Source organism: Tamandua tetradactyla, chromosome 2 (genome assembly GCF_023851605.1).
Source record: "Tamandua tetradactyla isolate mTamTet1 chromosome 2, mTamTet1.pri, whole genome shotgun sequence".
Taxonomy (NCBI): Eukaryota; Metazoa; Chordata; class Mammalia; order Pilosa; family Myrmecophagidae; genus Tamandua; species Tamandua tetradactyla.
In genome coordinates, this window is record NC_135328.1 from 150,695,158 (window position 1) to 150,710,077 (window position 14,920).

Here is a 14,920-nt window from a genome sequence, read left to right on the forward strand (position 1 = left end):
TCTTCCCCTTCCTTGGGGTGGGGACAGGGGGCAGAAGAGCTGGGGCCAGGGCCTGAGATGTGGGTTGTATCCATGTGTGGTCGGTGGATTAAGGGCCCCCCAAAGATGTCCACGACCTAATCCACAGACCTGTGATTATGCTTTCTTATGTGCCAAAGGGGACTTTGTGGGTGTATTAGTCAGGGTTCTCTAGAGAAACAGAGCCAACAGGACAGATCTGTAAATATGAGATTTATGAACGTGTCTCATGCAACCGCGGGAATGGAAGAGTCCAAAATCCACAGGGCAGGCTATGAAGCTGGTGGCTCCGATGAAGGGTCTGGATGAACTCCACAGGAGAGGCTCGCTGGCTGAGGAAGCAGTGAAAGAGTCCCTCTTCTTCTTTAAAAGCCTTCAACTGATTAGATTATCTTATTGTGGGAGCCGTGCCTTAGTTGATCGTAGATGTAATCAGCCAGAGATGCAATCCACTGGCTGATGATTTAATCAACCGGCCATGAAATACCCTTGCAGCTACATTCGGGCCAGTGCTTGCCCCACCAGACAATTGGGCATCAACACTTGGCCAAGTTGACACCAGAACCTGATCATCACAGCGGGTGTGATCGAATTAAGGACAATGTGATGGGGAGATTATTCTGGATTATCTGGGTGGGCCCAAAGTAACCACAAGGGCTCTTAAAATATTGAAAAGGGAGGCAGAAGCAGGAGAGAGAATGAGATAGGACGAGGGAAGCAGTGATCAGAGTGGTGCGACTGCTGGCTTTGAAGATGGAGGAAGGAGCCAAAAGCCAAGGGGTGCAGGTGGTCTCCAGAAGCTGCAGAAGGCAAGGAAATCGATTCTGCTCTAGGATCTCCAGGGGGAATGCAGCTCTGCTGACACCATGATTTTAGCCCAGGGAGACCCATTTTGGACTTCTGACACCCCAAACTCTTAAGATAATAAATTTGTCTTGTTTTAAGCTGCTGAATTTGTGGTCATTTGTTACAGCAGCAGTAGGAAACTGAAACACTATTCTACCAGCCCTCTCAACTGCCCTAAATTCTCTGAAGCATGTTGATGGAATAGGTGGGGCTGTGGCCTCTCAGTGCTTTTCCGAGACACCCTGAGACCCTAATTTCAAAGGTACCCCCCACCCCACACACCCACCATCTGCCAGACTCAAGGCTTCTGGCTGTTTCTGACTTGCCAAAACTTCATCCCTCTCTACAATCTAGAGCATCTACTCTGTGAGGTTTATGACTTATAGTGGGGTTACCCTATCTCCCCATCCCATCACCCAATAAAACAACCACTCAGAAAATTCATGAGAGTATCTAGGGAAAAGGAATTCATTAACCTAGTTATTAACATTTTGAGGCTCACTTCCCCTTTTAAGATACTACTGAAAACGATGAAAAAAATACGCATACGCATACAAAAAGTTGCATACAAAGTTAGCGATTACACAGATTCCCCCAAAAACTGTCCACGGAAGTGCCACTGACAGCCTAGTCTTCCTCTGTCATATCATTAAGAACCCTTGTGTTAAATTAACTCACATTGAGGCTGAATGATTGCTTTCTTAGTAAATCTCTCTAATGGTATTTGCAGGTTTCTTAAACCAAGTGACTTTAGAATTGTTGGATTCTTTAACTAGGCTGGTAACCAGCTTCTCTCTTTTTTAAAAATATTTTTATTGAGAAATCTTCACACACATACAGTCCATATATGGTGTACACTCAGTGGCTCACAGTATTATCACGTAGTTGTGTATTCATCACCGAAATCATTTTTAGGACATTTGCATCACTCCAGAAAAAGAAATAAAAAGAAAAAACTCATACATACCATACCTTACCCCTCCCTCTCATTGACCACTAGTATTTCCATCTACCCAATTTATTTCACCCTGTATCCCCCCTATTATTTATTTATTTTTATCCATATTTTTTTGGCTCATCTGTCCATACCTTGAATAAAAGGATCATCGGACACAAGGTTTTCACAATCACACAGTCACATTGTAAAAGTTATATCTTTACACAGTCGTCTTCAAGAATCCAGCTTCTCTCCTGAAATCGCATCTGACCGCAGTCCCGCCTGGAGGAGTGGAAAAGGGGGAAGTCTGCCTTCTGGTCTGTTTCCTTTCCCTGCCCGGCCAGCTCTGTGGCCAGCGCCTTCCCCGACGCGCCCTCCACCCGGACCAGTGGGTCATACTCCGCTGCTGTCCGGCCTCCCCGGGAGCCTGGAGATTGGAAAGAGCTTCGGAAGGGAGGGCTGGGACTCTCAGACTCACCACCCTTTCCAACCAAGTCGGGACCTGGGGTCTGATGAGCACACATCCACTTTGCTCAGTTTCTAGAAAAGCATGTTTTTCCTGGAGAGTGTGGAGTGGGGAGGTCTTTTGAGTGTGGAGTGTCAAGACTAGGTCTCTGCACTTAAAAGATGTGTCCAGGCTCTCGCCTCTGGTCTTTTCATATTTTCCTGCCTGGGCCACACTATCCTGTCAGTGGACATCTGTGGAAACAGCAGGAGGTGATGAGATGTCCACCGCTCTCAGGGCTAGGAGGTGCTCTTGCCTGGATACCCCTCTTTCAGACTCGAGGGTCTTTTGTTGTCTGTCATTTGTTTTACTTTTTAATATTTTGCTTTGGGGCCTTGATTCCTGGCTTAAATTTCTCAACTCTGGTAAGCGGGCAGTCTGATATACGAGCCTAGTGTTTAGGAGAGGTGGGGGGCGGGTGGGCAGTAGCTGGTTCCTTTCCTTACTCCACGATGAAGTAGGAATGCATTGTTTATCAGGACAATGGAAATCAAGGCCACAACAAGATAGTATTTTCCACCCGTTCTCCTTACAAAAATTAAGCATCTCACAATCCCGAGGGCTGGGGATGCTGCGGCTCAAAGGGGTCTCTTATGAATAGCTGGTTGGAGTGCCATTGTAACAATGACAGGAAAACAGTCACAGAATCGGTACAATGCTGGGAAAACAGTTTGCCATTTTCTTATACACTTGGACATGCACATGCCCAGCAACTCAAGAAATCACTCATAGGTGTGGATGAACCCCCCCGCCCCCCACCCCCACCCAAAGGCCTTGTCAAGCCACACCGGGAAACAAGTACCAGAAAGTTCACACGGCGTGTTTGTGACTGCAGCTGACAGTCAGCTGGCAACAAACTCAACGCCAGGGACAGAAGATGGCTGTGTGACTGGTGGTATTTTCCCACAATGGACTAGTATACAGCCGCAAACACAAATTAACTCCAGCTAAGCACAGAACCACGGGTGAATCTTTGTAACCTAGTGTGGAGTGAAAAAAAACCAAGTCCAGAGAACTACTGAAAAATTCCTTTTTTACAAATTAAAAAAAATTGAATCAACAATATATATTTTTAATTAAACAAAAAAGACGTGGTCCTATCCCAGGGTCCGTGGCTCCCTAAGGGCTCTGTGGTTGGAATTTGAGGTTTGGTTCTCTTGGATGGAAAAAAAGTACATCTTTATTTTCATAAATCGTAACTGAAATGTAGCGTTTCCTTCTGTTAGGAATGCAGGCAACAAAACCAGTATATCAGCCATATCTGGGACTTTGTCATCAATAGAAATTAAAGATATTTTTACCTCATGTGAGAGTCGTGGCAGATATCTCAAAATAACATTTGTTCTCATCACTAGTTTGAAGTTAGAGTAGTCATTAGACCCTGTTTTAGTTTGTAAGCTGCCAGCGTGTAAAATACCAGAAATGGAATGGTTTTTAAAAAGGGAATTTAATAAGTTGCAAGTTTACAGTTCTAAGCCTATGAAAATGTCCAAACTAAGGCATCTAGAGAAAGGTACCTTAATTCAAGAAAGGCTGATGGGAACAGAACACCTCTGTCAGCTGGGAAGTCATGTGGCTGGCATCTGCTGGTCCCTTGCTCCTGGGCTCCTCTGTCCCTGTGGGAATTCCTCTCTTTGCTTCCCTGGGGCTGGCTTTCATCTCTTGGCTTCCCTTGGCTCTCTCCAGGTTCTGGCTTCTTAATATCTCATGGGAAGGCGACATCCACTGGGCTACAAGCATCTCCAAACATCCCTGTCTCTGTTCTTTGAAGCAGCTGTTCTCCAAGCATCTACATCTGCTCTGTTGGCTCCCCTCTCTCCAAAACATTTCCTCTTTTAAAGGGCTCCAGTAAACTAATTATGACCGACCTGGAATGGGTGGAGTCACGTCTCCGTCTAATCTAAAGGACACACCCACAATTGGGCACATCACGTCTCCCTGGAAATAATCTAATCAAAAGTTTCCACCTATGATGTTGGATCAGGATTAAAAGAAATGGCTACGCCCACAGGACTGAATCAGGATTTAAACATGGCTTTTCTGGGGTACATAATACTTTCAAACCAGCACAGACCCCATTAAATTTTGTTATTTAAGGTATTCATAATCAAGCACCTACATTACCATAAAAATTTAAATATTTTGATAACTAGATTTCAATAAAGTTGGTTTCCTTTATAATGTGATTTTTTTTCTGTTGTTTTTCTAAAACGGCTTTACTGACGTATAATGCATATATCCTACTACTTCACCCAATTAAAGCGTGAAATTCACTGTTTTTTGGTATAGTCACAGGGTGGTGCAAACAGCACCACAGTCTGATTTTAGAATATTTTTATCCCTCCTTAAAGGAACCCTGCACCCATTAGCAGTGACTCCCCATTCCGTTCACCACCACCGCCCCTGCCAGGCCCTATTCAATTACTAATCTATTTTCTAATTTCCATAAATTTGCCTATTCTGGATATTCCTTATAAATGGAGTTGTGTGATATGTGGTCTTTGTGACCAGCTTCCTTCATGTGGCATAATGTTTTCGAGGTTCATGCATGTTTGTATTATAAAGCATTCATCTGAGAAGGGCTCCAGGAGCCACCCCTATTGCCCAAGGGGTCTGTGGCATCATTATAGAGATTCAGGGTCCCCCCTGCTTCTAATGGTCCTTCCTTCTGCCATATCTTACTTTTAAACTTGGCTATGTCTCTGCTTTGGCATCAGCAACAACTGTTAAAGACCCAGCAGGGTCGCCTGCCTTGGAATTCATTGAACTGATATAGGGGCAGGGGCGGAGTGCGGTCACAGCTATCTCCAGGCTCTGAGTCACCTGCAGGCTCACGCTGGGCTCTCCCCCATGTGTTCTCAAGTCATTTGGGGGTGAAGGACCCTCGGAAGGGGAAGCCTCTAGTGGATGATACTGTCGCAGGGGAAAGTCCTTACAAATGGTTAATGATGATTCACTCCCCTTACAACCTACGGAACCAGGCTGCGTTGTAGGGTGACAGGGAGAGCCTGGCCTGGGGAAGCCCGACTTACTTCGACCCTCTCGAGCTCCCGGGAAGCTGTCAGTGCTTCTAGAGAGCAAGCTTTTTTGAGAAGATCGAAATCATTGCAGCTCGGTGATTTGCTAGTCAAAAACCTCCACACATTTTATTTGTGGGCTGAGCTATCGCCTTTTCTTTTTCTTTTTCGAGTGGGTGGGGAGCCAGATTGGAAAGCTGCAGTATGAATGAACTCCGATGTTGATGCGTTTATGATGTGTTTCTTTTCTAGCTCCAGAAGAAAAGGAAGTGATTAAAGGACAGTATGGAAAACTCACCGACGCTTATGGCTGCTTGGGTGAGCTCAGGTTAAAATCTGGTAAGTGCCATCCAGATGGAGATGTCAGTTGTCAGAAGGAGGATCCTTAGACTTCTAAAGCAATGGGCAGATTCCGCTCTCGTGTTAGTTTGGAAAGACTGCAGGATTTCGACATTTTATTTTAAGCTCTGTTATCCTTTAAAATGCTTCTTTGTATTGCAGAACCTGCTTCATAATGCAGTGGAGGTAGGTAGAGAAGGTGAATGTGGCCAGGTTCTTGCATGCCGGGCTGGGGGAGAAGGAGGAGACGCTGGGTACAAGGAGGCTTGCCATCCTCATTTGCCCACCAGGACCCAGGTTTTTCCAGAGGCTGGTCGGTGAGGTCTGCCCAGGGAGTTGTTTATGGTTTACGGTGGATCTGTCCCCTAGGAAATGTGCCAACTTGGAGGGAGGAAGGACAGGGGTTAAGTATGGACACTTGAGACTCCAAAGCCTCTGGATTCTGCAGCACAATGTGAGGGATGAATAGCCGGGACTGGCAGTTGTTCGTGCAGAGAAAAAAGCCACCCCAGCAATGCCCCACCTGTAGGCATGAGAAAAAAGAAAGGAAATTGCATTTGAATCATGGGAAATGTAGTCTGACTTGACAAGGGGTAGAAGTGGACATCCTTGCTCAGCCTGGGAGAGTGGAGGGGTGGGCTGGTCTCTGGCAGCCTTCCTGTGCGCCATGGGAGCTCTCAGTTCACTTCTGAGTCTACAGGACCTTGGTCCACCTAATGTTTGTGGCTCCCCCCAGTGGCATCTGCGATGGGTGGCTGTGGAGATTGTCAGAGATGTTTGTGGCCAAGCCCAGGGAAGAGAGGTGACATTCCTCAGTCTGTGTCCCACTTGACTGAAATGGGGATGGCTGTGGATGACCCAAATTCCAAAACCTGGTACCTTTCCCAGGTTGGGCATGAGTGTCTTTACCTGGCAGATGGTAAATTTTCTTCATGTGTCGAGGTTTGTTTTTTGGGTTTTTTTTCCCAACTGATTTTTTTTTTCTATTTTGTGTGAAAAATAACATGTACACACACAAAAAAGCAATAAATTTCAAAGCACATCACAAAATTAGTTGTAGAACAGATTTCAGAGTTTGGTATTGGTTACAGTCCCATAATTTTAGGTCTTTACTTCCAGCTGCTCTAAGATACTGGAGACTAAAAGAAATGTCAATATAATGATTCAGCGATCATACTCATTTCTTAAACCCGACCTTCTCTGTATAACTCCACCATCATCTTTGCTCTTTCTCCCACTCTTTAGGGGTATTTGGGCTATGGTCCTTCTAAATTTTTCATATGGGATAGGGGGATGGAACTAGCTGATGTTCCGGAAAGGCTGGCCCCTCTCCATTTCAGGACTTATCTGGTCCAGGGACCCATCCGGAGTTGTAGGCTTCTGGAAAGTTACTCTAGTGCCTGAAAAACCTTTGCAGAATCTTATATAATGCTCTAAGTATTCTTTAGGATTGGCAGAAATGGTTTTGTTAGGGGGTTGGCAAGTTATGATCAGTAGCAATGTTCAACTGAAACTTGCATAGGAGTGACCTCCAGAGTAGCCTCTTGACTCTGTATGAACTCCCTCAGCCACTGATACCTTATTTGTTTCACTTCTTTTCCCCCTTTTTGTCAGAAAGGCATTGTTGATCCCACAGTGCCAGTGCCAGACTCATCCCTGGGAGTCATCTCCCACACCACCTGGGAGACCTTCACCTGTTGAGGGGTTTCTTAAAGCCAACTGAACAGCTCTGTTATGCTTGCCGTTACTTCTCTGACTCTTTTCTTTCATGGGGTGATTTTTCCTGAATGATGACTGTTACATTGATCATTTCCAAACTCTTTAGAAAAAAGGACACGGTACCCATGCAACAAAGTCCATTTATGAAATATCTGTTTTGTGGCAAGTGCTAGAGAGACATCAGCTTAGTCCTCAAATAAGCCAGTGTGATAATGTATCTTTATCCCTTTTGTGTAGTAAAGGACACAGACAATTAATGGAACTTGCCTAAAGATATAAGCTGCAGGGTTGGCCACAGCGGCGCAGCAGGCAGAGTTCTTGCCTGCCATGCTGGAGACCTGGGTTTGATTCCCTGTGCCTGCCCATGCCAAAAAAAGATGTAAGCCACAGACGGGAAGTTCAGCTGGGATTCCCAGCAGGGCTAGGTGCCTTCCAAGGCTTTTATGGGGTTTTACCCTGCAGCAATCTGAGACTGTGAAAGATGCCCATTGCCCCTGCCTCTAGTCTTGAAGGTGGCGACAGCAACAATTATTGCTTACATAGCACTTACTCTATGCTAGGCACTGGTCAAAGTGTTTTGCTTTTTTTTACACGGGCAGGCACCGGGAATCGAACCTGGGCCCTCTGGCATGGCAGGTGAGCATTCTTGCCTGCTGAACCACAGTGGCCCTCCCAAAGTGTTCTTAATTTATTAACTCAGCTCTCACAACAGCCCCTGATGTCAGTAACTATTTATCATCCTGCTTTACAGATGCAGAGACTGAAGCACAGAAGAATTTTAAGTACTATAATGCATCTGTTCTAAGACACCTTCATTTACATTGTAACACCTATGAAAACAGGAGGGCTTAAGGCTGTTGGCATCTTACAGTTCTAATTGGCACCGTTTGTCTTGTATATCAATTAATGGTTCATTTCACCACCGATGGTGACTTAGATCCAGTCAAGTACAGAACATCCCCCAGGGTCACTGTTCTTGAGTCAGGACCTGGGTTTTCAACTTGTGGCTTCTGGCCCTGGGGCCTGCTCTCAGCCACCTGCCTTTGCTGCCTTCTTGGGCTGGGCTCCCAAGGAGGAGACTTTTCTCCATCCCAGGGAGAAAACGCCCACCCCTCCCCCCCGGGCTACGATCAAGGATCACTTATAGGAAATTGATCCCACTTGGGGAGGACGGAAGCCCTCAAAATGACATTGTACAGAAAGAAGCAGGGTGCCCAAGGGGTCCCAAGCTCTGATGGCTGAGAGCCAGGGCAGGTTTCGGCAGGATGGCAAAGGGGGCAGGGAAGGTGGAAAGAAGTGACCACCTCCCCCCCCCCCCCCCCAGGCAGAGCCTCCCTCCCTCCCTACGGTCAGTCTCCTGCCTACCTGCCCCCAGAAACTAGTTCCTTGCCCTCCCCCTCCCCCCAGGAGTGAGTGAACACAGTACTTGGGGAGGGCAGGCCACAGGATTTGTGCTGCTGGCTGGGCCCCCTTTTCTGTTTTTAAAAATATTTTTACTGGAGGGCGGGGCGCGCTCGGGCAGCGCGTGGGGGCCGGCTCCGCTTCTCCGTGGCCCGCCAGGCTTCACGGCAGCCCCGAGCCGCACCCTCCGCAGGCTGCTCCTGCCCGCCCCGCCCCGCACCCCCCGCCGCTCGTCCCCGCCGCGGCGGTGCCGCCCGCTGCAGCAGCAGCTGCTTGTCCCCGGCGGCCGCCCCCCGCGGGTCACTCGGTAGCTGCGGAAGAGACGGAGGTGGAGGGAGGACATAGCGCCGCGCCCTGCCGGCTCCTCACTCTCTGAGAGGAACATGGATAATCTCACTGACACCTTAAAGAAGCTGAAGGTAACAGCTGTTGACAGGACCTAAGATATTTTAGAAGGATGCTTAGATTGTCTGCTTCGAGCCTTGGCTCAAAATAGCACCAGGAAACAAACCCAGGTCTTCGGCATGGCAGGCGAGAATTCTGCCACTGACCCACCATTGCATCGCCTCTTAAGTCTTTTTGGATATGAAAACAAACGAACAAGAATACCTCAAATCAGAAATGCAGAAACTTAGAACAGAAGTGGATAAAGCTAAGGAGATATGAAATGAGAGATGACTGGAAGAAATCTGAAAAATAGGACAGAATCAGTTTAGAAATTAAGCCTTAATAGAGTACATGGTGCCCAAGGCAAAGAGATGAGATTGAAAATTTAATAAGGGCCATTGAAGAATGGTATAAAAATGGGCAGAAGACTGAAAACAGAAATCAAAAAGATCAGAGAGAAAATGATCAATGTAGAAGATTTGCAAAAAGAGCTATCATGCATGTCATTAGAATCCTTAAGAAAAGGAAAATACTGAAACAGAACTAATATTTCAAGCTTTCAGAAGTAAAAGAAGACCAGAATCTGTATAGTGAAAGGGTCTACTGTGTACTTGAAAAAGTTGACCTGAAATGGTTGACTCAAAGACATACGGAAGCAAAACTTTTAGACTTTAAAGATAAAAATAAGAACAAAGAGGAAATTCCCTAGGGCCTCCTACAGAGAGACCAAGTCATTTACCAAGGAGAGAAAGACAAGTTGGTATCAGTCTCCTCAACAGTAATAAAAGAAAACAGTTCAACAGTGGAGCAGTATTTTCAGGAAATACAAGGAATAAGAATTTTTTATTCATATATGAGCTGTCCAATAAATAGTAAGGCTATAGAAAAACTGTTAAAATTTAGAAGAACTCAGGGAATATTTATTAACTAGTTTTTCAGAGGAATCCTCTAGACTTGTGCTCACCAGTACAGCAACCACTATCCATTATGGCACTTGAACATTTGAAATAAGGCTAGTTCCAATTGAGGTGTGCTGTAAGTGTAAAATACACACCAGAGAGCTTTGAAGTTGCCCCACAGCTTCCCGGTCCTCAGTTCATTTTGTTCTCATCCTTTTTTCACTCTACGTTTCATTTTGGATAGTTTCTATTGCTGTATTATTAAAGTCATTGATGTTTTCTTCTACAGTGTTTAATCTGATGTTAATCACATCCATTTTTTCATCTCAAACCTTCATCTCTAGAAGTCCTAATTTTTCATTTCTTGCATTTTCCTATGTAGCATGCTTAATTTGTCTCTACTTTCATAAATAAATAGCATACAGTTATAATAACAATTTTAATGTACTTATGAGCCTGTCATCTTTCCTTCTTGAGTCTATTTCTATAGATTAATTTTTATCTCCATTAAGGATACAGTTTTCTTGCATGTCTTATGATTTTTTTATTAGATCAGACTGAGAATTGTACCTCGTTAAGTTCTAATTATTTTAATATTTCAATAAATGCTCATGAGCCTTGTCAAAAAAAAATACCAGATTTCAAAAATTTAGTACAAAAAGATGTAAAATATTTTATTAATAATTTTTAAAATATTGATTACATGTTTGCATTAGTGTTCTTCAGGGAATCAGAACCAGCAGGATAAACGTATATACATCATGTGTATGCACTGTAAATATTATGAAATTTATTATAGGAATTGGTTCACGAGACTTTGGGCTACACGCTGGGAGAACTGGTGGTGGATTTGGACGCGTTCCCCAAGAAAACTGTCTCGCTGAAGTAGAGATGGACTTTCTTTCTTCTGACTGCTGAAAAAATCATCAGTTTTCTCCCTTTAAGGCCTTCAACTGATAAGATGCAATTTCTTTCATTTCTGAAGGCAGTCTCCCTAGTTGATTGTAAAGTAATGAGTCATAGATGCAGTCAACTTTCTGATGAGTTAAATCGATGAAATATCTTTCCTCACAGTAGTAATAAGGCCAGTGCTTGCTTGACCAAACTAGACACCACAACCTGGCAAACCACATGAACTTAACCATTAAAATGTTGAATCTAATTTTAAAAATATTTATGAATGTATGATTTGTACTGTAGCATTATAGGTCATCATTTCTTGGAGTATATTTGGTGGCTGGCTGATCAAAGTGCATTTAAGATTCGGGCCAGTGCAAACAACACTTTTTTCTGGTTGGATGTCGGAGGCATTGGATACCACCTTTCTGCTTTGGCTGGTCAGGTGGTCTGACTCTTCCTTGTCCCAGCAGGAGGAATATGAATGTTTCTGGGCTGCCACCTCTGAATGGGGTCCTGACAGGGCTCCCTGACAGCCTGGAGTTCAGGGAGAAGATTCCTGGTTTAAGTGACACCTCTCCAGATGAAGGATTATTAGAGGACTTGAGTTAGAAGACAAAGTCGTGGAGCAGCTAGCAGAAGGATTGCTTTCTCACTATTTGCCTGGTCTGCAGAGATCAAAACAAGCCTTCCAGGAACTCACACAAAATCAAGTTGTATTATTAGACACACTGGAACAAGAAATTTCAAAATTTAGATATTATGTGGATAGAAGGAAGTTATCCTTTTTGGTAAAATCTGCAAAGAAGAAGATCTCAACAATTTTTCCAGCTGATTTTACAAAGTGTTTGTGTTGTAGCATAATTTATTTAGGAATTAACAGCCATATACTTTGTAAAAGGGATTATGAATTTAGGTTTCAGTTTCAGGTAGGCTTGCAGGTAGCAATAAAATAAGGAACATTGATTGAATTTGGATTTGTAAAATACTCATACTAAACTGAAATCTTTCCTTCCTTTGTTTTAAATGAACACATCTTTTTGATTAATGAGAAATTGAATAAATAATCAGATCATAAAGAATGTCAAAAAAATATTTTTATTGACACATCTTCACAGACATACACTTCATACACGGTGTCCAATCAGTGGCTCACAATATCATCACATAGTTGTGTATTTATCACCATAATCATTTTTAGAACATTTACATCACTCCGGAAAAAGAAATCAAAAGAAAAGAGAAAAAACTCATACATCCCATATTCCGTACCCCTCCCTCTCAATGACCACTAGTGTTTCCATCTACCCAATTTATTTTACACCTTATCCCCTCTATTATTTATTTTTATCCATAGTTTTTACTCATCTGTCCATACCCTGGATAAAAGGAGCATCAGACACAAGATTTTCACAATCACACAGCCACATTGTAAACGTATCATTACACAATTGTCTTCAAGAATCAAGGCTATTGGAATATAGCTCAACAGTTTCGGGTACTTCCCTCCAGCCACTCCAATACACCACAAACTAAAAGGGATGGTTATATAATGCATAAAAATAACCTCCAGGATAACTTCTCGACTGTTTGAAATCTCTCAGCACTGAAACTTTGTTTCTTTTTTCTTCTCCCTTTTCGTCAATATATCTTCCTCAATCCCTTGATGCTGGGTCTCTGCTCATCCCGGGAGGTCTGTCCATGTTGCCAGGGAGATTTACGCCCCTGGGAGTCATGTCCCACATACGAGAGAGGGCAGTGAGTTCACCTGCCAAGTTGGCTTAGAGAGAGAGGCCACATCTGAGCAACACAAGAGGTTTTCTGCGTCAGCCCCCATTTCTGACGCTCTCTCAATACCCTGAACCCCTCCTGCTGGGCTCACCCTCCAGATGAGCCTGGGAAGGCTGCACATGAATGTGGCTTTTGGGATGTCAGGGTTATCTGGCCTGTTTTCAACATGTTTCTGAAAGTGCCCTAGGGTATTTGAGGGAGAGGATGATGAGCCTTTTAGCTGAGTTTTCCTGTTCCCCTTTGGTTACATTGAGAAGTGTTTGGCTTTCACTTACTTTTCTTTTTTCCACTGTAGGTCTCCAACCAGAGCTGTGGTCTGTTTACTTTGTTGTTGTTGTTGCTTTCCCTTACCTGCCGAGAGCGTTGGGCTGGGGCAGCATAGGATGTAATTCCAGATTTTGGTGGCCACCAGGATGGCCAGCCCACGTGGGGGCTGGGTCTCCCCTTTGACCTTTTTAAGGCTGAAGCCTCTGTACGTAGAAAGTGGCTTCCTCTCAGGGGCTTAACTTGGAAGTTGTTAAATTTCAGTCCACTTCAGTGAAAATAGCCTTTCATGTCAGAAATTAAGAAATGCATAGAAGCTTTTTTTTTTAAACATGGGCAGGCACCGTGAATCGAACCCGGGTCCTCGGGCATGGCAGGCAGGCAAGCACTCTTACCTGCTGAGCCACCGTGGCCCACCCTGCATAGAAGTTTTATCCTGGTTTTTCATGGAAAGCCCAGAGCTTCTCCCTCTTCCCTGAAATGCCAGCAGGAAGTGGGTGGGGCCCCTGCGATCAGCTAGGGAATTCCTGGGTTTGGGCTTCCTGGTAATAAAAAGCAAAGACAGTGAGAGTATAGGAGTAAAACAGAATTTATCCCTTGATTATGAGGATTTAAATCTTTTACCTTAGCTTTCAAGTCCTGCCGGTTTCAAAGCCTTCAGGGACTTGATTCAAATTGTGGTCTGTAAATAATTGTGCCTCCTGTGCTCAGCTGTGAGCAGCCTGTGGAGCTGTGTGAGACATCCCTATAAGCTCTCCACCAGACTCTAACTCCAGCCTCACAGCTGAGGGACCTTCTGTGATCATTTCATCTCCTCCAGGCCTGTTTTCCCATCTGCAAAACCAGGACCCTGTCTCATCTCTGTCTTCAAGAGTTCTTAAGAGATTTACATGCAGGGGTGAATCTGGTAGCTTTGAAGAGGGTTGAGGGTTCCTCAAACACCGGGCTGGAATGCCACGGGCAGTTTGCTAGTGTGCAGCCCGGGAACAGTGGCAGTCCCGTGGCTGAGGGGAGGGTCTTGGAGGACCCCTCCCCAGAGCTGTCTCCATTTCACAGTCACAGGGTGGGCTGGGGGCAGGGAAAAGGGTAGCGAATGGAGGGAGCTGGCCTGCAGAGAGTGTGGCATAAAGGGCCGAGGCTGAGAGGCTTCGGGTCATTGGCTCCTGGTGGGCTGCTGATCTCCTCAGGCTAACGGAGGGGCGATTTCGTGGGTAGGTGCTTCAGAAGGAAAATTCCCTGGAGAGGGAAGTTTGTTAGTCTTTAATCTGGGCATGCAATGCTCTCCAGCTAGTCCTGGAACGGAACGGCCTTTGATAGTGTTAGAGTAATGAGTTTTTACACCTGCACCCAGGAATGTGCTGGTACATAGTTAGCATCCAGCTCTCTGCTGGAGGGGTTGGGGAGTCCTGGTATCTAGTGTTTGCCTATTTCCACAGTGTAAATATTCCTGCGCTGGCTGATTCCAACCTACCAGTGCAGAGTTAGGGAAAAGGACACATAATGGACCTCATGAGCTTGTAGAAGCTGGCTCTGGCACACCACCACTTACACCACTTTCATGTTCACCACAGAGAAGGTGAAAGAGGTACTTGGCACTCTGCCCTGTGGGTGCAAGGCAATTGCACTTGAGATTGTGGGTGGGGGTAGGAGAGGCTCTGGTCCAAGCTCCCCACTCCATGGGTGAGAAAGCCCAGAGTTCCTAGGTCCTGTGCTTGCAGATTTAAGTGTGAGAGTGTGTTGTGTGAACAGAAGGAGAGATAAGATGCTCTGCAAGAACCTGGCTGGGAGGTGAACTCGGAGGCTGGGCATTCACCAGAGAATGCCAGTACCCAGAGGGAGCAAGAGGCCCTGCAGAGAGAACATGCCTGGCATCATCCCTGACTCATCAGGGCACTGGGTC

The 14,920-nt window shown here is 45.1% G+C and overlaps 1 protein-coding gene across 4 annotated transcripts in view; it reads left to right on the forward strand.

The window, feature by feature from the left end:
* Window positions 1-14,920, forward strand: part of SYNJ2 (synaptojanin 2) — a 145,929-nt gene that overhangs the window by 30,783 nt on the left and 100,226 nt on the right. For all 4 annotated transcript variants that reach the window (XM_077149354.1, XM_077149356.1, XM_077149353.1 and 1 more), the window contains exon 2: window positions 5,576-5,662. In XM_077149354.1, coding sequence (XP_077005469.1) covers window positions 5,576-5,662 — 87 coding nt within the window. The remainder of the gene's footprint in view (window positions 1-5,575; window positions 5,663-14,920) is intronic.